General features: G+C 41.8%; 1 protein-coding gene across 1 annotated transcript in view; it reads left to right on the forward strand.

The window, feature by feature from the left end:
- LOC116463730 (coiled-coil domain-containing protein 30-like) overlaps positions 1-25,030 on the forward strand; it is a 159,528-nt gene extending 134,498 nt beyond the window's left edge. The window contains 6 exon segments of the mRNA XM_058434825.1: positions 7,112-7,253; positions 12,309-12,445; positions 14,542-14,656; positions 16,295-16,477; positions 23,872-23,939; positions 24,313-25,030. Coding sequence (XP_058290808.1) covers positions 7,112-7,253; positions 12,309-12,445; positions 14,542-14,656; positions 16,295-16,477; positions 23,872-23,939; positions 24,313-24,523 — 856 coding nt within the window. The 3' untranslated portion in view covers positions 24,524-25,030.
- The last annotated feature ends 581 nt before the right edge of the window (positions 25,031-25,611 follow it).

Raw genomic sequence — 25,611 nt, forward strand, 5'->3', positions numbered from 1 at the left:
TTACTAATTCTTCTGCTTGATCAATTCTGCTATTAGATGACTCTAATGCATTCTGCAGTATGCCTATTGCATTTTTCAGCTCCAGAATTTCCTCTTGATTCTTTTTAATTATTTCAATCTCTGTTAAATTTATCTGATAAAATTCTGAATTCATTCTCTGTATTATCTTTAATTTATTTGAGTTTCTTCAAAACAGCTATTTTGAATTTTCTGTCTGAAAGGTCACATATCTGTTTCTCCAGGATAGGTCCCTGGTGCCTTGTTTAGTTCATTTGGTGAGATCATGTTTTCCTGGAAGGTCTTGGTACTTATAGATGCTCATCTGTGTCTGGGCATTGAAGAGTTAGATACTTATTATAGTCTTTGCAGTCTGGGCTTATTTGTACCCATCCTTCTTGTGAAGACCTTCCAGATATTCAAAAGTACTTGGCTGTTGTCATCTAAGCTCTACCTGCTTTAGGAGACTCCCCAAGCCCAGTAATGCTATGGTTCTTGCAGATTGGTAGAGGTACTGCCTTAATGGTCTTGGAAAAGATCTGAACGAATTCCCTGGATTACTAGGCAGAGACTCTTGTTCTCTTCCCTTACTTTCTCCTAGACAAATGGAGTCTCTCTCTCTATGTTCTGAGCCACTTGGAACTGGGGTTGGCATGACACAAGCACCCTTACGGCCACCACTAGGACTGTGTTGGGTCATACCTGAAGCCAGCACAGCACTGGGTCTCTCCCAAGTCCTGCTGTAACCACTCCCTGGCTACCACCTATGACCGCTCAAGTCCCTGGGCTCCACAATCAGCAGATGCAAAGCCAGCAAGGCCTATGTCCTTCCTTTCAGGGCAGCGAGCTCCCCCGTGCCCCAGGCAGGTCCAGTGGTGCCATCTGGGAGCCAGGGACTAGAATAAAAAAACCTGAGAAGTCCATCTGGTGTTCTGTTGTATTGCAGCTAGGCTGGTACTCAAACCCGAAAATACAGTCCTTTCCACTCTTTCTTCCCATTTCCAAAGGTAGAGGAGCCTCACCTCATAGCCACTACCATCACAGGCCCATGGGGAGTACTGCCAGACTACTGCCAATGTTCCCTTAAGGCCCAGTGTCTCCTAAATCAGCTTGTGGTGAATGCTGCCTGGCTTGGTACTCACCCTCAGGATAGTGGGCTCCCTTCTGGCCCAGGGCATGTCCAAAAATGCTGTTTAAGAGCCAAGTCCTGGAATCATAGACCCCAAGAGCCTTCCTGGTGCTCTACCCTACTGTGGCAAAGCTGATACCTATGCTGTAAGACTAAGTCCCTTTTACTTTTCCCTCCAGTTTTCTCAAGCAGGAGTTTCACCCTGTAACCACCACAGCTGGGAATGTGCTGTCACCTGAATCCAGCAAGTCTCAGAGTCTCACCCAAGGCCCTTAATATAGTATCTGGGTATCGCTGCTGGTCATTCAGGGCCCAAGGGCTCTTCAGTTAGCAGATGATGAATCTTACTGGGACTGGGTCCTTCCCTTCAAGGGAGCGGGTTTCTTTATGGCTTAGGGTATGTCCAGGAGCTAGGGCCTGGAAAGGGGGCCTCATTACTCTGACCAGTGCCCTATCCTGCTGTGGTTGAGCTGGGCATGGTGGCACACACTTGTAATCCCAGCTACTCAGGAGGCTGAGGCAGGAGAATTGCTTGAACCTGGGAGGCGGAGGTTGCAGTGAGCCAAGATCATGTCACTGTACTCTAACCTGGGCGACAGAGTGAGACTCTATCTTAAAATAAGTAAATAAGACCAGGCGCGGTAGCTCACGACTGTAATCCCAGCACTTTGGGAGGCCGAGGCGGGCAGATCACCTGAGGACAGGAGTTCGAGACCAACTTCAACATGGAGAAACCCTGTCTCTACTAAAAATACAAAATTAGCCAGGCATGATGGTGCATGCCTGTAATCTCAGCTACTTGGGAGGCTGAGGCAGGAGAATTGCTTGAACCTGGGAGGCGGAGGTTGCGCTGAGCCGAGATCGTGCCATTGTACTCTAGCCTGGGCAGAGCAAAACTCCATCTCAAAAAAAAAAAAAAAAAAAAAAAAAAAGCAAATAAATAACATAAGCTATACATTGATTGGCAATACATTGTTCTGTTTTTTTCAGAGACAGCCTTGCTCTGTTGCTCAGGCTGGAATGCAGTACACAATCTCAGCTCACTGCAACCTTTGCCTCCCAGGTTCAAGCAATTCTGGTGCTTCAGTCTCCTGAGTAGCTGGGATTACAGATGTGCGTCACCACGCCCGGCTAATTTTTGTATTTTTAGTAGAGATGTGGTTTTGCCGTGTTGGCCAGGCTGGTCTTGAACTCCTGGCCTCAGGTGATCTGCCCACCTCTGCCTCCCAAAGTGCTGGGATTACAGATTTGAGCCAACACGCCTGGCCAGCTATACATTATTCTTTGTATCACAAATTTCAAGAACAGAAAATGAGTGAGGCAGCTAGTCAGAAAGAAAATGACTTTAAAACAGTCACCCCCAAGCAAATTCAGTTATAAAAAGTCTGAATGAGGGCAGGTAATGACTGAAGTTCTGTATTCTTGTCTCTGGGCCTGATGAATTTTGCATGCTTCACATAGCTCAGACTGCTCTGAGCTGTTTGTCTTTTCTCAGTATGATTGATTAAATCCTTGGCCATTGGTGGTTCAACTCAACCTTCATCCTCTCCCCTCCCTGAATGAAAAGGGTATGCGCCTGGAAGCCCCAACTCTCTAATCATACCTTAGTATCCTGAAGCTCTCTAAGGGCCTCCAGACACCAGTCATCTCATTAACATACAAGAGACACTTATTACTCCAGAGAAGATTCCAAGGACTTAAGAGGTTTTTTTTGTTTGTTTTTTTCCACCAGGAAACTGGGAGGGAGACCAAATATATCTTTGTCAATATCACAGCCTCCCAGGCCAGTCTCCGTGTCTCATATTTGTAATCTTAGCACTTTGGGAAGCTGAAGTGGGAGAATCATTTGAGGCTAGGAGTTCGAGACCAGCCTGGGCAACATAGCGAGACCTTGTGTCTACTAAAAATTGTTTTAAAAGTTAACTAAGCATAGTTGTATTAGTCAGTTGTCATGCTGTTAATGAAGACATACCCAAGACTGGGCACTTCATACAGGAAAGATGTTTAATTGACTCACAGTTCAGCATGGCTGAGAAGGCCACAGGAAACTTACAATCATGGCACAAGGAGAAGCAAACACGTCCTTCACATGGTGGCAGCAAGGAGAGGTGCTGAGCAAAAGGGGAAAAACCCCTTATAAAACCATCAGATCTCATGAGAACTCACTCACTATCAATAGAACAGTATGGAGGAAACCGCCCCCATGATTCAATTACCTCCCACCAGGTATCACCTCCCGCCCATGATACATGGGGATTATGGAAACCACAAGATAAGATTTCGGTGAGGAGATAGCCAAACCGTATCAATAGTGATGCACACCTGTAGTCCCAGCTACTCAGGAGGCTGAGGTGGGAGGATCACTTGAGCTGGGGAGATCAAGGCTGCACAGCAAGATTGTCTCAAAAAAAAAAAAAAAAAAAAGATTACAGCCTTCCAGGGCAAAGGGACATTTGGCAATATCTGGAAACCATTTTAGTTATTACAACTGTAGGAGGTGCTACTGGCATCTGGTGGGTGGGGGCCAATGATGGTACTAAGCATTCTACAGTGCACATTATAGCCTTCCACAACAAATATTTATCAGGCCTAAAATGTGAACAATGCAGAGGTTTGTTTAGAGTTATTTGGTGTAATCACATCTAGTAGGTTCAAAGTGAAGCTTCTCCGTAATTTTAAAGAACAACATTCTTTTTGTTTGTATCACACTCATGCTCCAAGATGTTTGGCTAGTGGTAGTATGGATGCTTTAATCTATTTTCTTGTTTACTCTGATTAGATGTTATAGTAGCTTGAAATGGTAACTTAGACTTTTGTTTGTTTGGTTTTTTAAACAGCTTTATTGAGATATAATTCAAATATTATACAATTCACTCGTTTAAAGTGTATAGTTCAATGGCTTTTGTCCATGTTTTGATTGTTACCACAATCAACATTAGAACATTCTATCAACCTAAAAGAAACCCCATGCTCTAGCTATCACTCTATCCCCAATTCCCTTCCCACCACCAGACTAGGCAACCACTAATCTACTTTCTTTCTGTCTAAATTTGCCTATTACTGACATTTCATATAAATGGAATCATACAATATTTGGTCTGTTGTGCCTGGCTTGTTTTACTTAGAATAATGCTTTCAAGGTTCATGTTGTAGCATGTATCAGTACTTCCTTTCTTTTTATGACATTGCATGGATATACCCTATTTGGTTTTTTCGTTTGTTTGTTTTTTGAGATGAAGTCTCCCTCTGTTGCCCAGGCTGGAGTGCAGTGGTACAATCATGGCTCACTACATCCTCGACCTCCTGAGCTCAAGCAATCCTCCCACCCCAGCATCCCAAGTAGTGCACACCACCACACCTGGCTAATTTTTTTAATTTTTTGTAGAGATGGGTGTCTCACATGTTGCCCAGGCAGGTCTTAAACTCTGCCTCAAGCTATCCTCCTGCCTCAGCCTCCCAAAGTGCTGGGATTACAGGCATAAGCCACCCAGCGAATCTGGACTTCTAAAAGCCAGTTCCATATAGATCACTTTCAAGACTCTGATTCTTAGATACATCTAAGTTATGGCCAAAAAGCACATGAAAAGATGCTTAACATTACTAGCCATTAAGGAAATGAAGATCAAAAGCACAATGAGATACTGCTTCACACACACCAGGATGGCTAGAATAAAATGACAGATAATAACAAGTGCTGGCAAGGATGCAAAGAAATTGGAACCCTTATACACTGCAGGCAGAAATGTAAAATAGTATAGTCTCTTTGGAAAACAGCCTGGCAGTTCCTCAAGTGGTTAAACATACAGTTGCCATTTTTTTTTTTATTTTTTGAGATGGAGTCTCACTCTGTTGCCCAGGCTGGAGTGCAGTGGCGCGATCTCAGCTCACTGCAAGCTCCACCTCCCGGGTTCATGCCATTCTCCTGCCTCAGCCTCCCAAGTAGCTGGGACTACAGGCGCCCACCACCATGCCTGGCTAATTTTTTGTATTTTTAGTACAGACGGGGTTTCACCGTGTTAGTCAGGATGGTCTCGATCTCCTGATCTCGTGATCTTCCAGCCTTGGCTTCCCAAAGTGCTGGGATTACAGGCGCCAGCCACCATGCCTGGCCTAGAGTTGCCATTTGACCCAACAATTCTACCTAGGTCTATATATTCAAGATAAATGAAAACATATGTCCACACAAAAACTTACACACAAATGTTCAAAGCAGCATTATCCATAACAGCCAAAAGGTGGAAACAACCCAGATTGCCATCAACTGATGAGTGGATAGACAAATAGGGTGTATCTAGCCAGGCATGGTGGCTCACACCTGTAATCCCAGCACTTTGGGAGGCCAAGGCAGGTGGATCACTTGAGGTCAGGAGTTCAAGATCAGCCTGGCCAACATGATGAAACCCTGTCTCTACTAAAAATACAGAAATTAGCTGGGTGTGGTGGTGGGCGCCTGTATTCAGGACGCTAAGGCAGGAGAATCACTTGAACCCAGGAGGCGGAGGTTGCAGTGAGCTGAGATCGCACCACTGCACTCCAGCCTGGGCAACAGAGTGAGACTCCATCTCAAAAAAAAAAAAAAAAAAGGCAACTGTATGTTTAACCACTTGAGGAACTGCCAGGCTGTTTTCCAAAGAGACTATACTATTTTACATTCCTGCCTGCAGTGTATAAGGGTTCCAATTTCTTTGCATCCTTGCCAGCACTTGTTATTATCTGTCATTTTATTCTAGCCATCCTGGTGTGTGTGAAGCAGTATCTCATTGTGCTTTTGATCTTCATTTCCTTAATGGCTAGTAATGTTAAGCATCTTTTCATGTGCTTTTTGGCCATAACTTAGATGTATCTAAGAATCAGAGTCTTGAAAGTGATCTATATGGAACTGGCTTTTAGAAGTCCAGATTCGCTGGGTGGCTTATGCCTGTAATCCCAGCACTTTGGGAGGCTGAGGCAGGAGGATAGCTTGAGGCAGAGTTTAAGACCTGCCTGGGCAACATGTGAGACACCCATCTCTACAAAAAATTAAAAAAATTAGCCAGGTGTGGTGGTGTGCACTACTTGGGATGCTGGGTGGGAGGATTGCTTGAGCTCAAGAGGTCGAGGATGTAGTGAGCCATGATTGTACCACTGCACTCCAGCCTAGGTGACAGAGTGAGACCCTGTCTCAGAAAAAGAAGAAGAAGAAGAGGTCCAGACTCAATGCAAGGACTGAGAACAGGCCCAGTCATCTGGAAATTAGATAAGATTGAAGTGATTATATCACTGTCCAAGATACAGCCAAGAATGAGGAAATTTTAAGTTAATGACTGAATTAGTGGAACAGGAGTCAGAATTTAGATGTCAGGGATAAAAAATCAGTTATACCACAATAAAAAAATCAAGGAGTTTCCTAAATTAAACTCAGATGCTAAAGTTATACCACAACCATCAGTACAAGACCAAGGTAGTCCAGGTGCAGTAGCTCACGCCTGTAATCCCAGCACCTTGGGAGGCCGAGGCAGGCAAATCACAAGGTCAGGAGTTCGAGGCCAGCCTGGCCAATATGGTGAAACCTTGTCTCTACTAAAAATACAAAAATTAGCAGGACATGGTGGTGGGCACCTGTAGTCCCAGCTACTTGGGAGACTGAAGCAGGAGAATCGCTTGAACCCAGGAGGTGGAGGTTGCAGTGAGCTGAGATCCTGCCACTGCACTCCAGCCTGGGCGACAGAGCAAGACTCCATCTCAAAAAAAAAAAAAAAAAAAGACCAAGATAAGCCAAATACTTGAGTCCACAGCAGTAGTTAAAGCTGGTGTTATGTAGGGAGTTATCCTTGGCCCACTCCCTGAAATGGAGGGCAAGAAGATGTGAGGCAGGATAAGTATCCACATCCAGTGCCAGTCCCCTGACTTAAGCAAGAAGAGGACACCCAAGAAAGGTGCATATTGAGGATGCAAATAAATTTTAACTGTGTTCACATGTGTCTAAACTCAAATTTACTTTTATAGAAACTATAATGAGAAACATCACCAACAAAAAATCAAGCTTCAAAAAGTCAAGTATCGTTTAACTAATGAAGTAGAACTACGAGATAAGAGAATTAACCAATTTGAAGATGAAATTGGAATCTTGCAGCATAAAGTAGAAAAGGTGAGGAAAAAATAAAAGGTGAAGAGCTCACTGGTGATTCCCATGATCAGCCATTTGGAGAAAGTCTTTTCATTTTAAAAATTATTTGAGACTCCTTCATGGTCCTCGTTTTCATTTCTTTTCTTTCCACCATCTTTCAATAAGTAATTCTTTAAGCCCTGACCAAAAGTACATAAGACTCCTAGTGCTGCTAAATGGAACTGAATACTGAAAATACTCTGTACTGCCAACTTATGGTCAATGTCTTGCCTTCAGATGGAGATCCTTTTCTTGAACACCCCTGAGCACAGACTTCCAAACCACTCTCAATAACTCATTTCTGCTTTGTGGAGCCCTCATTTTGCCTCAGACTTCAGTGTCAGTTTTAAATGGCAGTGAAGATACATGATCCTTACTCCTTTATCAGTCCTTGCCTTCAAGCATTTTTCTAAATATCCATGGTTTCTTTATGTTTGTCTTATTGCCCTCGTGACTTAGTGGTGGATGAATAAGCAGGAAATGGGACAGATGAATAGAATCAAATGCAGAATGGTTGTGGGATTATTAAACTACATGAATTCAAGATGGAGAGTAACTGACTAGGTCAGTAAGGTTTTCCCTTCTTGGGATCACTAGCCCTTTCAGAATTTTGAGAACTCTGTCATCACTCTTAAAATATTCATTTCCACACTCAACAAATTTTTATACCATCACTATGTGCCAAGGATACCATAACCATTAATGTAATTTCAGTGATTCCATCAACTATCCTGGGATTCTAGGTCAAGAATTCCAAGACTGTACACAACAAAGCATTTTTGGAGTATAATAGGTGGGTCACAAATATTGCATTCTTAGTTTTAAAAAATTGGCTGGGTGCAATGGTTCATGCCTGTAATTCCAGCACTTTGGGAGGCCAAAGCAGGAGGATTGCTTGAGGCCAGGAGTTCAAGGTTACAGTGAGCTATAATTGTGCTTATGAATAGCCACTGCACTCCAGCCTGGGCAACATAGAGAGGCTCTGTCTCTAACGAAAATAAAAAACTCCTCTTGATACTCTATAGTGAGAGAAGAAAAATAAGTTGGATTTTTGCAGTCCTCCTTTTTTTGCCATTAATTTGCCAAACTTTTAGACACTGAGATTCAGCTTAGAACTAGGAAAAGACTATGGAAAGTATATAAGAAAAAGTAGCAATCCATTTTAGTAGCACCCATGGGCAAAAAAAAAAAAAAAGAAAAGAAGAGGCAGGGCACGGTGGCTTGCGCCTATAATCCCAGCACTTTAGGAGGCCGAGGTGGGCAGATCACCTGAGGTCAAGAGTTCGAGACCAGCCCGGCCAATATGGTGAAATCCCATCTCTACTGAAAATACAAAAAAATTAGCCAAGCATGGTGGCACACGCCTGTAATTCCAGCTACTCAGGAGGCTGAGGCAGGAGAATCTCTTGAACCCAAGAGGCGGAGGTTGCAGTGAGCTGAGATCATGCCATTGCACTCTAGCCTGGGGGACAAGAGCGAAACTCCGTCTCAAAAAATAAATAAATAAATAAAGGGAAGAGAAAGAAAGGAAAAAAATGTAGCAAACCCTAGGTAATGGGTCCATCAGACATATCATCAGCCTATTTCTATATTATCAGTTCTTTTTCATACTTTTGCATTTTGCTTCTAGGCCAGAAAAACAGCCTTCTGCTTTCAACAGGCATGCTAGCTTTCTTCCTGACTACACTGGGTTGAATAGCTTCCCCTCAAATTCATGTCCTAGAACCTTAGAATGTGACCTTATATAGAAATAGGGTCTTTGCAGATATAATTAGTTAAGTGAGATTATCCTGGATTAGGGTGAATCATAAATCTAAGATGATTGCTGTCCTTATAGGAAGAGGGGAAAACACACAGACAGACACAGACAGGGGAAGAATGCCTCATGATGATGAATTCAGAGACTGGAATGATACAGCTACAAGCCAAGAAATAGCAAGGGTTGCTGGCAACCACTAGAAGCGAGGAGAAAGGCATGCAACACAATCTCTCTTGGAGCCCCCATGAGTAATGAACCCTGACAACAATGTGATTTCAGATTTCTATCACTCAAAACTATGAGAAAATGTTATGGCAGCCCTAGGAAACTAATGCACCTACCCAAAGAACCACAGGTCTTCCTAAAATATGCTGGAGCTCCCAAATAAGCAGAGGCTGAGAGAATAATTGGATCTTTTGCTCACTGCCATTGAAGGGTACTGTGGGCTTTGGCCTTAAATAGACTTGGATTCAAATTCTAGCCCTGCCTGTAAGCTTGGACAAGTCTCTGTGTATCACTTTCCTCATCTGTAAAATGAGGGAAATAATCCCTACCTTACATACACAAGGCTTTTGTGAGTATTAAAACTTAAAATTTCTAAAGTGGTACTTGGTACATACACATTTTTCATAGATGTTATTTTCCTTTTTTTGGTATATAATCTCTCAGAAGGGCCAGGTGTGGTGGCTCATGCCTGTAATCCCAGCTACTTGGGAGGCTGAGGCAGGAGAATTGCTTGAACCAGGGAGGTGGAAGTTGAGTGAGCCAAGATTGCACCATTGCACTCCAGCCTAGGTGACAAGAGTGAAACTTCATCTCAAAAAAAAAAAACCTTAGAAGAATGTTAATTCGTGGATTCATTGTTCACATGAGAAATTGTTAACAGAATTAGAACAACTTAGCCTAGAGAAGACTGATGTTAGAGCTTTTAATGCCACAGTGGTACAAGCCTAGGAATTATTTTATGTATTTTAGGGCCCAAGGACCAGAGCACTGAGCATAAAAATGCCAGATTTGCTTTCTAAGTCTCCAAAAAGTAATGCCACTTCTTTTGGCTTCATTCCTTCAACTTTTTCTTTATATAATGAGTCAATTGAGACTTCTGTTGTGACCACTCAAACCAGACTTTCCCATTTTATCCTGTTATCACAGCATGTGTCTGGAATTTTTGTTTGTTTTAAAAAATACAGTATTTCCCAAGGACAAGGTGTCAGTCACCTTCCTCATGCAGTACACTTTTTAATCCAGTTAGAGCTGTCTAGGGTTTATCTGTGAGAAGATTGCTTCTATTCTCAATCCTTACCAATACATTATTAATTAAATGGCTTTAAATTATAGCAAGTGAGACTACCATTAGATATTGCAGGGTCTCTGAGATGGACTTTAAAATCTGGAATAGTTTTTTCAGAACATAATCTAATCTACATCCTATAGGTCTTTAATAATAGATGGATGGCCAGGCATGGTGGCTCATGCCTGTAATTCTAGCACTTTGGGAGGCCGAGGTGGGTGCATCATCTGAGGTCAGGAGTTTGAGACCAGCCTGACCAACATGGCAAAACCCCATTTCTACTAAAAGTACAAAAATTAGCTGGGCGTGGTGGTGGGCACCTATAATCTCAGCTACTCAGGAGGCTGAGGCAGGAGAATTGCTTGAACCCAGCAGGCAGAGATTGCAGTGAGCCGAGATTGCGCCACTGCACTCCAGCCTGGGTGAAAGAGCAAAACTTTATCTAAAAAAAAAATTAATAATAATAATAGATGGCCAGTCTTTTCTGAATGACCTACATTGGTATCTTATTTAAAAGAAACATGTAGGTTGGGCACAGCGTCTCATGCCTGTAATCCCAGTCCTTTGGGAGGCTGAAGCAGGAGGATAGTTTGAGGCCAAGAGTTTGAGACCAGCCTGAGCAACAGAGCAAGACCCTGTTCCTACTATTTTATTTTATTTTTTATCTTAAAAAAATTTTTCTGAGACAGAGTCTTGTTCTGTCACCCAGGCTAGAGTGCAGTGGTGTGATCCTAGCTCATTGCAGCCTTGAACTCCACACATGGCTTTTGTGTGTGTGTGTGTGTGTGTGTGTGTGTGTGTGTGGAGCCAGGGTCTCACCATGTTGACCAGGCTGGTCTCGAACTCCTGGGCTCAAGCAATCCTCCCACTCTGGCCTCCCAGAGTGCAGGGGTTACAGGTGTGAGCCACGGCACCAAGCATCTGACTCTACAAAAAATGTAAAAATTAGCCAGCTGTGGTGGTTCATGCCTATAGTCCTAGCTACTCAGAAGGCTGAGGCACATGATCGCTTGAGCCCAGGAGTGTGAGGTTACAGTGAGCCATGATTGTACCACTGCACTCCAGTCTGGATGACAGAGCTAGACCATGTCTAAAAAAACAAAAACAAAACAAACAAAAAAAACAGCTGGACACAGTGGCTCACGCCTGTAATCCCAAACCTTTGGGAGGCCGAGGTGGGCAGATCACTTGTGGTCAGGAGTTTGAGATCAGCCTGGCCAACATGGCGAAACCCTGTCTCTACTAAAAATATGAAAATTAGCTGGGTATGGTAGTGGATGCCTGTAATCCCAGCTACTCGGGAGGCTGAGGCTGAACGTGAGAGGCAGAGGTTGTAGTGAGCCGAGATAGTGCCACTGCACTCCAGCCTGGGCAACAAAGCAAGACTCCATGTCAAAAACAAAACAAAACAAAACAAAACAAACAAACAACATGATCTCACAACTTTCAGGGTCATGAAAAAGAAGAAAAAAAATACATGACATGGGCTGGGCGCGGTGGCTCACGCCTGTAATCCCAGCAATTTGGGAGGCCAAGGTGGGCGGATCACAAGGTCAGGAGATAGAGACCATCCTGGCTAACACAGTGAAACCCCATCTCTACTAAAAATACAAAAAAATTAGCTGGGCGTGGTGGCGGGCACCTGTAGTCCCAGCTACTCAGGAGGCTGAGGCAGGAGAATGGCGTGAACCCGGGAGGCGGAGCTTGCAGTGGGCAGAGATCACACCACTGTATTCCAGCCTGGGTGACAGGGCAAGTTCTGTCTTTAAATTATATATATATGACATGACATAAAATAACCTCTCGAAAATTGAAAAACTATTTAGCTACAGTGAATGACAATGTCATCAAACAGAAACAGACTAGGGGACAGGAGAAAAAAAAGTAAATAATGTAAAATTTCTGCTAGATTTAGAAACAGCCTTATGCTCTTAAATTTATCATTCTTTCTCCTGCTGTGGTAATTAGGAGACTTTCTAATCCCTAGGAGAAGGCAATACAGGACCAGATCACTGCCCAAAATGATACCCTGCTTCTAGAAAAAAGGAAACTTCAGGAGCAAGTCATAGAGCAAGAACAGTTGATCCACAGCAACAAATGGACGATATCTTCCATCCAGAGCAGGTAGGTGCCATCCTGCCTGGGAGCCAATAAACTCCACAAGAGGATGTTTCTCCCTCAACAAAGAGATGGTTCTAGAGACTGTCCTTTGAGATTGTAGCCTACCCTATAACTCTCGCTCTGCTGTCTGCTGTTTTCAGCAGACATACAAGTGGCCGAAATTATTAAATTAAAAAGAAAAATATCATGGAGGAGGCTGGTTGGCTATTTAGACAGGCTGTTTCATAATGTCATTGCCTCACTGAGGACTTGGCTGTGTGCATTCTGGCCTGTCATTTTGTGTGTGTTGATCCACATTTTTATTATTTGATACCTATGGAATCAAGGTAGAACAAGAGAGAATTAGGCTCACAGAAGTAACTTAAATTCATGAAATCCACAGGATATCAGTGTATTAATTTTTAATGAGAAATATTATAAGCAGAAAATAAGTCATATATCAGCCAGCCTGAGCATTCTCTTCTTCATAGGAGACTTTAATTATAATCAAAGAGAGTGGGTTGGTGTTAACAAATAATGCCACCAATAATAACTGGAATGATTAAGATTTGTGTGAGCAATTACTATATGCTAGGCACTGTTCTAAGCTCTTTCGTTCATTTAATCCTGACACCAATCCCAGGAGAGAGGCACTATTAGCCTTATTTTACAGATAGGAAGCCAAGGTCTAGAGAGGTGAGGGAACTCACTCAGCCCAGTCAGTGACAGAGCAGCACGTGGACCTCAGCAGCCTGGCCCTAGACCACGGCACCATAGTCTGGGGAGAGGACTGCCAAGCAGACTGGAATGTTCTTGTCCACTGCTTTGGGCACATGTCTCTGAGCAGGCTTGGAGAATCTCTGATCTTTTACTGTCTGTGTCTCCCCTTTTAGATGTCCCATATAAATCATTGCTCTTCTCAAACTGTCATAGCTTCTGACAGTCAGGATCCAACACAATTAACTCATTACCTTTGCATTAACATTAATAATCTTTCTATCTTGCCCTACTGATGACACAATCACCTGGACCGGACTTGAATGTTTTCCTTAGAGTAAGTTTCTTCCAAGGAGTATTTCCTTATTTTACAGATAAGGAAACTGAGGCTCAGATTTGTCACAACAGTGTATATTTCATCAGGTTGCTGTGCATATTAAATGAGCTAATACCGGAAAAGTTTTAAGTGCTTACTGTGTGGGTAGGTTACATTGCATAAGTACATGGCAAGTACTTGAAACATGGTTGCTGCTGCTGCTACCACTATTTCTACTTCACAAGAAATCAGAATCAGATCAGTATGAGAACAGAACCAGATTTAAGCTATGTAGCTACGATATTTGAAGGGATACAGAGTCTCTCTTGTTTCATTCCCACCCTAAATGGGATCATATCCTTCCTTAAATTTTTCAAGGGCTAGAATTAATACTCTTGTACATGTATTTAATAACCATGTACAGCCCAGAAGCTTATTAACTTTTACTTGGTGTATTAGGGTTTTCTTAGAGGAAAAGAACAGAATAGGAGACATATATATGTATATGTAAAGGAGAGTGTGTATAAAGAGGAGTCTTTACTATATAAAGAGGAGTTTATTAAGTATTAACGTACACAATCACGAGGTCCACCATAGGCTGTCTGCAAGCTGAGGAGCAAGGAGAGCCAGTCTGAGTCCCAAATCTGAAGAACTCAGAGTCCTGTGTTCGAGGGCAGGGAGCATCCAGCATGGGAGAAAGATGTAAACTGGGAGGCAAGGTCTGTCTCTCTTTTTCACATTTTTCTGCCTGCTTTACATTCACTGGAAGCTGATTAGATTGTGCCCACCAAATTAAGAGTGGATCTGCCTTGCCAGCCCACTGACTCAAATGTTAATCTCTTTTGGCAACACCCTCACAGACACACCCAGGATAATACTTTGTATCCCTCAATCCAATCAAGTTGACACTCAGTATTAAACATCACACTTGGTCTTGGAATATGGTGGGAATTATTCTGTCAAACTTGCTTCTAAAATCTGGTCAGCGGTCTAAGATCCAGGGCCAGTGGGAAGTGGGAAGTAGTTTTGGGTTTTTAGTAATGATACAGAAATTTCTAATCATGCCACTGATTTATGCCATTCTTAGGGTACTTTACATGGATAAGGAAAATAAGCAATTACAGGAACATAGTCTTCGTCTCACACAGCAGATTGGCTTCTTAGAGCGAATTATAAGGAGCATCCATATTCGCAGAGGAGAGGTAAGATGTGTGCTTCCTATTGGGCCTGCCTTTAATGTGAAGTTCGGGTTGCTACGGCTGCTGTGCTGTCTCTTCCCTTCATCTTTATATAGCTGTAGCTGGGCTTTTGGCCTCATGGTAAGCTGTGGCAAAGAGGCTCTTGGCTGCACACCAGGATAGCAGACCCTGAGACTGCTCTTGATCAGCCAGATTTTAGTAAACTATCTCCTCCTGTGTGATCTCCAAGCAATTTGTATATGCCTCATAGCTTCTTCCTTAATACACTGTATTGTCATTGCCCTTTTTCTTCTCTATCTCATTAGCTCAGCAGTGAGTTCCTGGAGGGCAAGGAGTGTATCTCATATATTACTGTATCTATGGACAGGTACTCCATAAATATTTGAGAATGAATAAATATTCAGTGTTTTAACATATGTGCCTCATTCTCAACAGCACTGTTTGCCATGTATGATTCTAGCCCCATCTAAAACATGAGCAAATCTGAGACTCTGAAGTAAAGTGAAGTTTGCTATGGCAAAGAGTCAAGCCTAATGAGAGCATCTGAGCGAAAGAAAAGCAATTATGTTCCAAAAGTCCAAGCAGACAAGTGGCCAAATACAGAGAGATGCAGAAAATAATACAGGTTCAGATCAGGTCCATAATCTGTCTGGTAAGCAAGTCAGCAAGAGGGACTTCAATGAACAGAATCATATTCTGAAACCAAGATGGAGGCTGATTACTTTCTTCTCTGGTTTATATCACCTACTAGATGTTTCTTCCCAAGATACTGGACAGTAGATCCTGCTTGTTGATCACTGTTGCTGTAAGACTTGTTTGGTCTCAGAGAGGTGATTATTTCCAAGCTGTATGAGTGGGTTTTTGGTTTGTTTTCTGATTTTGTCAAAAGTAGAACTGCCAAGTAGTGTGGCTTGGTATCCAGTAATTTATGTCTTTCCTTGAGCTACAACTGTTTTCAATTGTCTAGTCATTCATTCTTTTACTTATTCATTCAACAAATACTTATCAATTCCAGGAAATGGCCTAGGTCCTAGGAATAAAAAGATAGTCCCTGTTTTCAGAGGCCTTTGGTCTAGTAGAGAAGGACAGACACATTTGTAAATAAGTACTATAGTATTACAGGTGCTGAGTTAGAAGACTTAATGGAGTATGTCTGGGACCAATAGCTTTGCGATCTATATTGTTACCCTTGAATCAAGATAAGAATGGTCACATGGCCCGGCACGGTGGCTCACGCCTGTAATCCCAGCACTTTGAGAGGTCGAGGCGGGCGGATCATGAGGTCAGGAGATCGAGACCATCCTGGCTAACACGGTGAAACCCCGTCTCTACTAAAAATACAAAAAATTAGCTGGACGAGGTGGCGGGCGCCTGTAGTCCCAGCTACGCGGGAGGCTGAGGCAGGAGAATGGCGTGAACCCCCGGGGGGCGGAGCCTGCAGTGAGCCGAGATCGCGCCACTGCACTCCAGCCTGGGCGACAGAGCGAGACTCCGTCTCAAAAAAAAGAAAAGAAAAGAATGGTCACATGGATCAGAACTATAGCACATCAGACTCAATATTCCATATGTGTCAAAAGTACTAACTTCTAACATCTTGATACCTATTGGAATAAATAACTCCAAAATTGTTTTTAAACTTAGAATCTTAAGGAGTTTCCTGTTCCAAAATGGTGGCATAGAGGCAAGCTGGCTTCTCTCCCTCCAACAAAGAAACAGAAAGAAATATACAGCACTGAGGTCTTCACCAGCAACAATGCAGAACTCCAGCATGAGGATGAGTCAGTTCCTGAGGCCACAGAGAAGTGGAAACACTCCGAGCAGATGGTAGGAGAATCCAACTTCCACATCCACAATTCCCTTCCCCACATTCTGCCAGGCACCCACTGTTTGGAAAATCTCTAAACTTGTGGTTTCTACACTGGAAAAAGTAAAACTGAGGTAGTCAAACAGATTTCCCACTTTCTTGGGTTTCCTAGCCAGAAACCTGTCCTTGTCTTAACCCACAGGTAGTATCACAACTTCCTGCAGGCAGAAATATCCCTGAAGACAGGCATAACCCTGAAATATCCCTGAAACAGAAGAGATGGGACTCTGCTCTGTAACCCAGCCAAAGAAGGCATAAGAGTGGCTGTAGGAGCTATGTCCCCCAGGTCTCCTGGGCATGAGCCCCTAGACAGCCTTCCCTCACTGCCAGGATAATCCCTTTGGGACCTCCCCTATTTGGGACAGGCAGTGCTGTCACCATTTACTAGAGCCAAGGTGAACCTGGGCTGAAGGTGCCACCTAGAGCCAAAAAGGAGGCAGGGATCTAGCATTAAAGATTTAGCTGGGTGCAGTGGTTCATGCCTGTAATCCACTTTGGGAGGCTGCAGTGGATGGATCACCTGAGGTCAGGAGTTCGAGACCAGCCTGGCCAACATGGTGAAACCCCATCTCTACTAAAAATACAAAAAAATTAGCTGGGTGTGGTGGTATGTGCTTGTAATCCCAGTTACTCAGGAGGCTGAGGCAGGAGAATCACTTGAACCTGGGAGGCAGAGGTTGCAGTGAGCCAAGACTGAGCCACTGCACTCCAGCCTGGGTGACAGAGCAAGACTCCATCTCAAAAAAATAAATAAATAAAATCAATGCAAAAAAATAAAAGTCACCAAGTAGCTGAATGGATGAAGAAATAAAACCTAACTATATGTTGCCCTCAAGAAACCCATCTCACCTATAAAGACACACAGACTGAAAAGGAGTGGAAAAAGATATTCCATGCAACTGGAAACCAAAGAGGAGCAGGACTAGCTATAGTCATGTCAGATAAATTAGACTACAAGTGAAAGACTAAAAACGACAAGGAGGGTAACCTATATAATGATAAAAGGGCCAATTCAGCAGGAGAATATAACAATTATAAATATCTATGCATCCAACACCAGAGCTCCCAAATATATAAGGCTAACATTAATAGAATTGAAGTGAGAGATAGACTGCAACACAAAAATAGTGGGGACTTTAACACCCAACTCTCCATAATGGACAGATCATCGTAACAGAAAATCAACAAATAGTGGAGTTAAACTACACGCTAGACCTAGTAGATCTAACTGACACTTATGGAACATACCCACTGCTGCAGAATACACATTCTTTTCATCAGCACATAGAACATTTTTCAGAATAGACCATACTTTAGACCACAAAACAAGCACAAATTCGAAAAATAGAAATTGTGTCAAGTATCTTCTTTGAACACGATGAAATGAAACTAGAAATCAATAACAGGAAAAACCATGGAAACTACACAAGCACATGGAAATAAAACAACATATTCCCAAATGACCAATGGGTTAATTAAGAAATTAAGATGGAAATTTTAAAACATCTTGAAACAAATGGAAATGGGAATACAAAATCTATGGGATATGATAAAAGCAATATTAAGAGTAAAGTTTTTTGTTGTTATTTGTTTGTTTGTTTTTAGATGGAATTTCACTCTTGTTGCCCAGGCTGGAGTGCAATGGCGCAATCTTGGCTCACAGCAACCTCCACCTCCCAGGTTCAAGCGATTCTCCTGCCTCAGCCTCCTGAGTAGCTGGAATTACAGGCATGTGCCACCATGCCTGGCTAATTTTGTATTTTTAGTAGAGACGGGGTTTCTCCATGTTGGTCAGGCTGGTCTCGAACTCCCGACAGGTGATCCGCCTGCCTTGGCCTCCCAAAGTGCTGGGATTATAGGCATGAGCCACCATACCTGGCCTTAACTGGGAAGTTTATAACAATAAACACCTACATCCAAAAAGTGGAAAGACTTCAAATTACCTGAAGATGCACCTCAAGAAACTAGAAAAGCAAGAACAAACCAAACCCAAAATTGATACAAGAAGAGAAATAATAAAGATTAGAGCAGGCCAGGCATAGTGGCTCACACCTGTAATCCCAGCATTTTGGGAGGCCGAGGCGGGCAGATCACGAGGTCAGGAGATCAAGACCATCCTGGTTAACACAGTGAAACCCTGTCTCTACTAAAAATACAAAAAATTAGCCGGGCGTGGTGGCACACACCTGTAATCCCAGCTACTCAGGAGGCTGAGGTAGCAGAATCACTTGAACTTGGGAGGCGGAGGTTGCAGTGAGCTGAGATCATGCCACTGCACTCCAGCCTGGGTGAAAGAGCAAGACTCTGTCTCAAAACAAAACAAATAAACAAACAAAAAAAAGATTACAGCAGAAATAAATGAAATTGAGATTAAAAGAACAATATAGAAGATCAATGAAACAAAAAGTTGAGTTTTTTTTTAAGATAAACAAAATCAACAAATCTTTAGCCAGACTAACCAAGAAAAAAAGAGAGAAGACCCAAATAAATAAATCAGAAATGAAAAAGGAGACATAACAACTGAGATCTCAGAAATACAAAGAATCATTAGAGACTATTATGAATAACCATATGCCAACAAATAGGAAAACCTAGAAGAAATGGGTAAATTTCTGGAAACATACATCCTACCAAGATTGAACCATAAAGAAATAGAAAACTTCAACAAATCAATAATGAATCATGAGATCAAAGCCATAATAAAAAGTCTCCCATCAAAGAAAAGATCAGAACCTGCTGGATTCACTCCTGAAGTCCACCAAATATTTAAAGAAGGAATACCAATCTTACTCAAACTCTTCCAAAAAAAAAAAAATAAAGAGGAGGGAATACTAACAAACTCATTAAATGAGGCCAGCATTACCCAGATGCCAAAACCAGGTGAGACTATAAAAAGATCATTCACCATGATCAAGTGAGATTTGTCCCAGGAATACAAGGATGGCTCAACATATGCAAATCAATAAACATGATACACCATATTAATAGAATGAAGGACAAAACCCATATGATCATCTTATTATATACAGAATTGACAAAATTCAAATCCTTTCATGATAAAAACTCTCAAAAGATTAGGTTTAGAAGGAATATACCTCAATACAATAAAGGCCATATATGACAAGCCCACAGCTAACATTATACTCAATGGTGAAAAGTTGGAAGCTTTTTCTCAAAGATCAAGGACAAGGCAAGGATGCCCATGCTCACCACTTCTATTTCATGTATACTGGAAATCTTTGCCAGAGCAATTAGGCAAGAGAAAGAAATAAAAGGCATCCAAATAGGAAAGGAAACAGTGAAACTGTGTCTATTTGTTGACAACATGATCTTATATGTAGAAATCCCTAAAAACTGTTAGAACTAAGAAGCAAGTACAGTAAAGTTGCAGGATACAAAATCAACACACCAAAATCAGTACTGCTTCTATACACCAACAACACATTATCCAAAAAAGAAATCAAGAAAATAATACCATTTACAATAACTACAAAAGAAATAAACTACTTATGAATAAATTTAACTAAAGAGGTGAAAGATCTGTATACTTAAAACTACAAAACTTTGATGAAATAAATTGAAGAAAATACAATAAATGAAAAGATATTAGTGTTCATGAATTGAAAGAATTAATATTGCTAAAACGCCCATACCACCCAAAGCAATCTATAGGTTCAGTGCAATACCTATCAAAATTCCAATGTCATTTTTCATAGAAATAGAAAAAACAGTCCTAAAATTCATGTGGAACTACAAAACCCCCAAATAGCCACGGCAATATTCAGCAGAAAGAACAAAGCTGGAGGCCTCATACGACCTGATTTCAAACTATATTACAGGTTGGGCATGGTGGCTCAGGCTTGTAATCCCGGCCCTTTGGGAGGCTGAGGGGGGAAGATTGCTTGAGCCCAGGAGTTTGAGACCAGCTTGTGCCCAGGAGTTTGAGACCAGCTTGTGCCCAGGAGTTCAGGACCAACATGGCAAAACCCCATCTCTACAAAAAAGTAAAAAATTAGCTGGGCATAGTAATCTCAGCTACTTGGGAGGCTGAGGCAAGAGGATTGCTTGAACCCAGGTGGTAATGGTTGCAGTGAGCCATGATTGTGCCACTGCACTCCAGCCTGGGTAACAGAACAAGACCCAGTCTAAAATAAATAAATAAATAAATGTGTGTGTGTGTGTGTGTGTGTGTGTGTGTGTGTGTGTGTATAACAGAACTACAGTAATAAAAACAACATGGGACTGGCATTAAAATAGACACATTGACCAAATGAAACAGCATAGAGAGCCTAAAAACAAACCCACACATTTACAGTCAATTGATTTTTCTTTTTCTGTTGCCCAGGCTGGAGTGCAGTGGTGCAATCATAGCTCACTGCAGCCTCAACTTCCTGGGCTCAAGCAATCCTCCCACCTCAGCCTTCCAAGTAGCTGGAACCATAGGTGCACACCATCACACTCAGCTAATTCTTTAAATTTTTTGTAGTGATGGAGTCTTGTCATGTTGTCCAGGCTGGTCTCAAACTCCTGGGCTTATGCAATGCTTCTGCCTTGGCCTCCCAAAGTGCTGAGATTATAGGTGTCAGACACCACACCTGGCCTACAGTCAGTTAATTTTTTGACAAAGGATGAAAATGACATTGAGAAAAGGACAGTCCCTTCAACAAAACAGTATTAAGAAAACTGGATATCTACGTGCAGAAGAATGAAAGTGGACCGTTACCTAACACCACATTAAAAAATCAACTCCAAATGGATTAAAGACTTTAAGACCTGAAATTGTAAAACTACTAGAAGAACACTAAATGGGGAAAGAACTACATGATGTTGATCTGGACAACGATTTTTTCAATTTGACACGAAAAGCTCAGGGAACAAAAACAAACATATACAAATGGGATGGTGTTAGGTAACATGGGCACAGTAAGATGGCGCCAGTTCCGGGTTCTTCACCCCCCAGTTCCCGGTTCTCCACCCCGCGAGCCCGCCAAGAGAAGGCCAATCAGGGAAGAACACCTCCTGCCTTTTACTCAAACCCCACCCCTAAGCCAATCACCGATGCCCGCGTAGCCCCACTGAGTATAAAAACCCAGCACCTAAGCAGCTCGCCCCTTCTTCCTTCCTTCTCCTCCTCCATGTGGTGTCGCCTTGGTGCCTCCAATAAAATCTCTTGACCGCGACCAGCGTGTCTTTGGTTTGAGCCCGATCGGGTCCGACTCTTTGAGGTGGGATTACATCAAACTAAAAAGTTTCTGCACAGCAAAAGAAACAATTAACAGAGTGAAGAGGCAACCTATGGATTGGGAGAAAATATCTGTAAGCTACACATCTGATAAGGGATTAATATCCAAAATATATAAGGATCTCAACTCAATAGCAAGAACACAACCCAATTAAAAAGTGGGCAAAGGGCCTGAATAGACATTTCTCAAAAAAAAGACATACAAATGGACAACAGATATATGAAAAAAAAAAGCTCAACATCATGAATCATTATGGAAATGTACATTAAAACTGCAATGGGATATCACCTCACACCTGTCAAAATGACTGTTATCAAAAAGATGAAAGATAAGGGCCAGGCATGGTAGCCCAAACCTGTAATCCTAGCAGTTTGGGAGGCTGAGGTGGGAAGACTGCTTGAGGTCAGGAGTTCCAGACCAGCCTGGGCAACACAGCAAGACCCTGTATCTACAAAAATTTTTTTTTTTGTTTTAATTAGTTGGGTGTGGTGGTGTGCACCTGTGGTTGTAGCTTCTCAGGAGGCTGAGGTGGGAGGATTCCTTAAGCCCAGGAGGTCAAGGCTGCAGTGAACTATGTTCATGCTACTGCACTCCAGCCTGGGTGACAGAGCAACACCCTATCTCAACAAACCAAAAATATGAAAGATAATCTGTTGGCAAGGATGTGGAGAAAAGGGAAACCTTGTACACTGTTGTTTGGAATATAGATTAGTACAGCAATTATGGAAAACTGTGTGGCGTTTCCCCAACAAAGTGAAACTAGAACGACCATACGATCCAGCAATCTTACTTCTGGGTATACATCCAAAGGATTTGAAGTCAGTATGTGATATACACTATGGTGTGTGAAAATGTGGTATATAGATACGATACAATACTATTTAACCTTAAAAAGGAGGGAAATTCTGTACTTTGCAGCAACATTGGTGAACCTGGAGGACATTATGCTAAGTGAAAAAAGCCTGGAACAGAAAAACAAATACCACATCTTCTCACTTAAACGTGGAATCTAAAACAATTGAACACATGTAAGCATAGAACAAAATGCTGGTTACCAGAGGCTGAGGGGTGGGGAGGCAATGGGGAGATGTTGGCCAAAGGTGCAATGTTTCAGTTAGACAGGAAGAGGAAGTATTTGAGGTGATGGATATGTTAATTACCTCAATCCAATCATTCCATATTATATATCATAGTGTCACTTTGTACCCCATAAGTATAGGCACTTATAATTTGTCAATATTCAATAGTAAAAATAAAAATTTTAAAAAACTTTCTGACCATCATAATATCCAAGAGAAATAAAAATATATGTCCTACCAGAAACTTGCACATAAATATTCACAGCAGCATTATTCATAATAACTAAAAAGTGAAAACAACCCACTCTCCATCCCCTGATGAATGGATAAACAAAATGCGTTTTATCCAAATGCTGGAATATTATTCAGCCATAAAAGACATAAAGTATTGATACTTACTATAACATAATGAAGCTTGAAAACAGGATAATATTTTAAAGAAGGCAGACATAAAAGGCCACATATTGTATGATTCCATTTATATGAAACATCCAGAATAAGGAAATCCATAAAGACAGAAAGTATATTAGTGATTGCCAAGGATTCGGGGGAGGAATAAATGGGGAGTAGACTGCTCCTGGGTATGGGATTTTTTGGGGGGTGATGAAAATGTTCTGGAATTAGACAGTGGTGATGGTTGCATAAGTGTGTGAGTACATTAGAAAGCACTCAGTTAAACCCGTTAAAAGGGAAAACTTTATAGTATGTGAATTACTTCTCAACAAAGCAGTTATTTTAAAAATAAAATTTTCTGCAATATCTCCAAAATATATATAACAAAAGAAGCAAGGGGTACCATGTGTGTAAAACTAGACAGACAGACAGATATAGATAGATCATTTATAGATAGATATAGATAGATTATATATATATAGAGAGAGAGAGGGCAACCAACTTTTCATTCTATACCCTTTTATGTTTCTCATTGTTTGTACTATGTGCAGGTATTGTATCTATATTTTTTTTTCTAGGATCATATAGCTAATGGTTTATCATTATAACTTTTTACATTCATCCTTTCTTTCCTTTTAGGAAACAACAATTAGTGACATACTTGAATCCGAAGTAGTGAATGAAATATTGCCTTTATCAAACTCCAGGTTAGTAAAGTCAAGACAAGTAAAGTGAAGTCTATCTGAGATGGACTCTCAGCCATGCCTGAAAGTCGTGGCTGCCTAACTAGTCCTGGATTGCTGGCTTGAGAAGGCATAGCATTCTGGGCCCATTTTCTCTACCTGAATTGTTTGCATCTTCTTCCAATTCCTCCCCTTGCCACTCCTTCACCCCTAAACCCCACAGAATCCTGATTAAGGTAGGAAATGAAATATGAACATAGGTTTAAGGTAAATTTTATTTGGCTTTCTTTGTGTAACAGTTGCAAAAAATTGAAATTCTGTCAATGCCTGTATCCCTGTAACCCCAAACTGCTACCAACAAACTCTACATGATGTCCTCACATATGGCCTTCCTTAGTTTTTCAGGAAAAGGTTTGGTAGAGTCATTTGTAAGTCTTCAAGAGACTGAAGAGATCAAGTCAAAAGAAGCAATGGCAGGTTCAAAGTCCCCTGAAAAGTCCCCTGAGAATCTTGTGTGTTCACAGAATTCTGAGGCTGGATACATAAATGTGGCTTCTCTGAAGGAGACACATGGTATACAAGAACAAGACCAAAAGTCAGAACTATAAAATCACTGGTGCCTAAAGCTATACCGAACAAAACTGCTAACTTAAAGCCTGGACAAAAGGTGGACCATGACATTGAGAAGAGTCACCACAGATCCCAAATGGATATCAGCCAAGAGTCTTCAAAATTGCTGATAAATTCATTAAAGCAGTTGTAAAAATGGATTTCTCAAGTTCGTTTGATATCCTCAGATGCCTTGTATTGACCAAAATATTGACTTTAGTTCAATGATTTATTTAGGTTTCTCTTCAGCAGAGCACATTTATGGTTAATTCAACATTCTTTCCCATTATCATGGGTATCTTTTCTGATTTATTTTTTAAGAGTAAAAATAATACAGTCACATTAAAGCAAATTTTGTTTTTTAAAAAAACCCTCCTACGCTGGGTGTGGTGGCTCACGCCTGTAATCCCAGCACTTTGGGAGGCCGAGGTGGGTGGATCATGAGGTCGGGAGATTGAGACCATCCTGGCTAACACGGTGAAACCCTGTCTCTACTAAAAATACAAAAAAATTAGCCGGGCATGGTGGCGGGTGCCTGTAGTCCCAGCTACTTGGAAGGCTGAGGCAGGAGAATGGCGTGAACCCGCGATAGTGCCACTGCACTCCAGCCTGGGTGACAGAGTGAGACTCCGTCTCAAAAAAAGCAAAAAACAAAAACAAAAACCCTCCTATAATACCACAAGCTTTTTTTTTTTTTTTTTTTTTTTTTGAGACGGAGTCTCTTACTCTGTCACCCAGGCTGAAGTGCAGTGGCATGATCTCCGCTCACTGCAACCTCTGCCTCCCAGGTTCAACCAATTCTCCTGCCTCAGCCTCCCGAGTAGCTGGGATTATAGGCACCCGCCACCACGCCCAGCTAATTTTTGTATTTTTAGTAGGGACAAGGTTTCACCATGTTGGCCATGCTGGTCTTGAACTCCTGACCTCAGGTGATCCACCTACCTCAGCCTTCCAAAGTGCTGGGATTACACCAATACCACAGTCTTAACACAACTATTTTTATTTTACAATTATTCCCTTTTGGTCCTAATTCAAGTACATATATTCTAAATGGTTATTATTATAATATTGTATATTCATTTTCACA

This window comes from Hylobates moloch, unplaced genomic scaffold, assembly GCF_009828535.3.
Source record: "Hylobates moloch isolate HMO894 unplaced genomic scaffold, HMol_V3 SCAFFOLD_55, whole genome shotgun sequence".
Lineage (NCBI taxonomy): Eukaryota > Metazoa > Chordata > Mammalia > Primates > Hylobatidae > Hylobates > Hylobates moloch.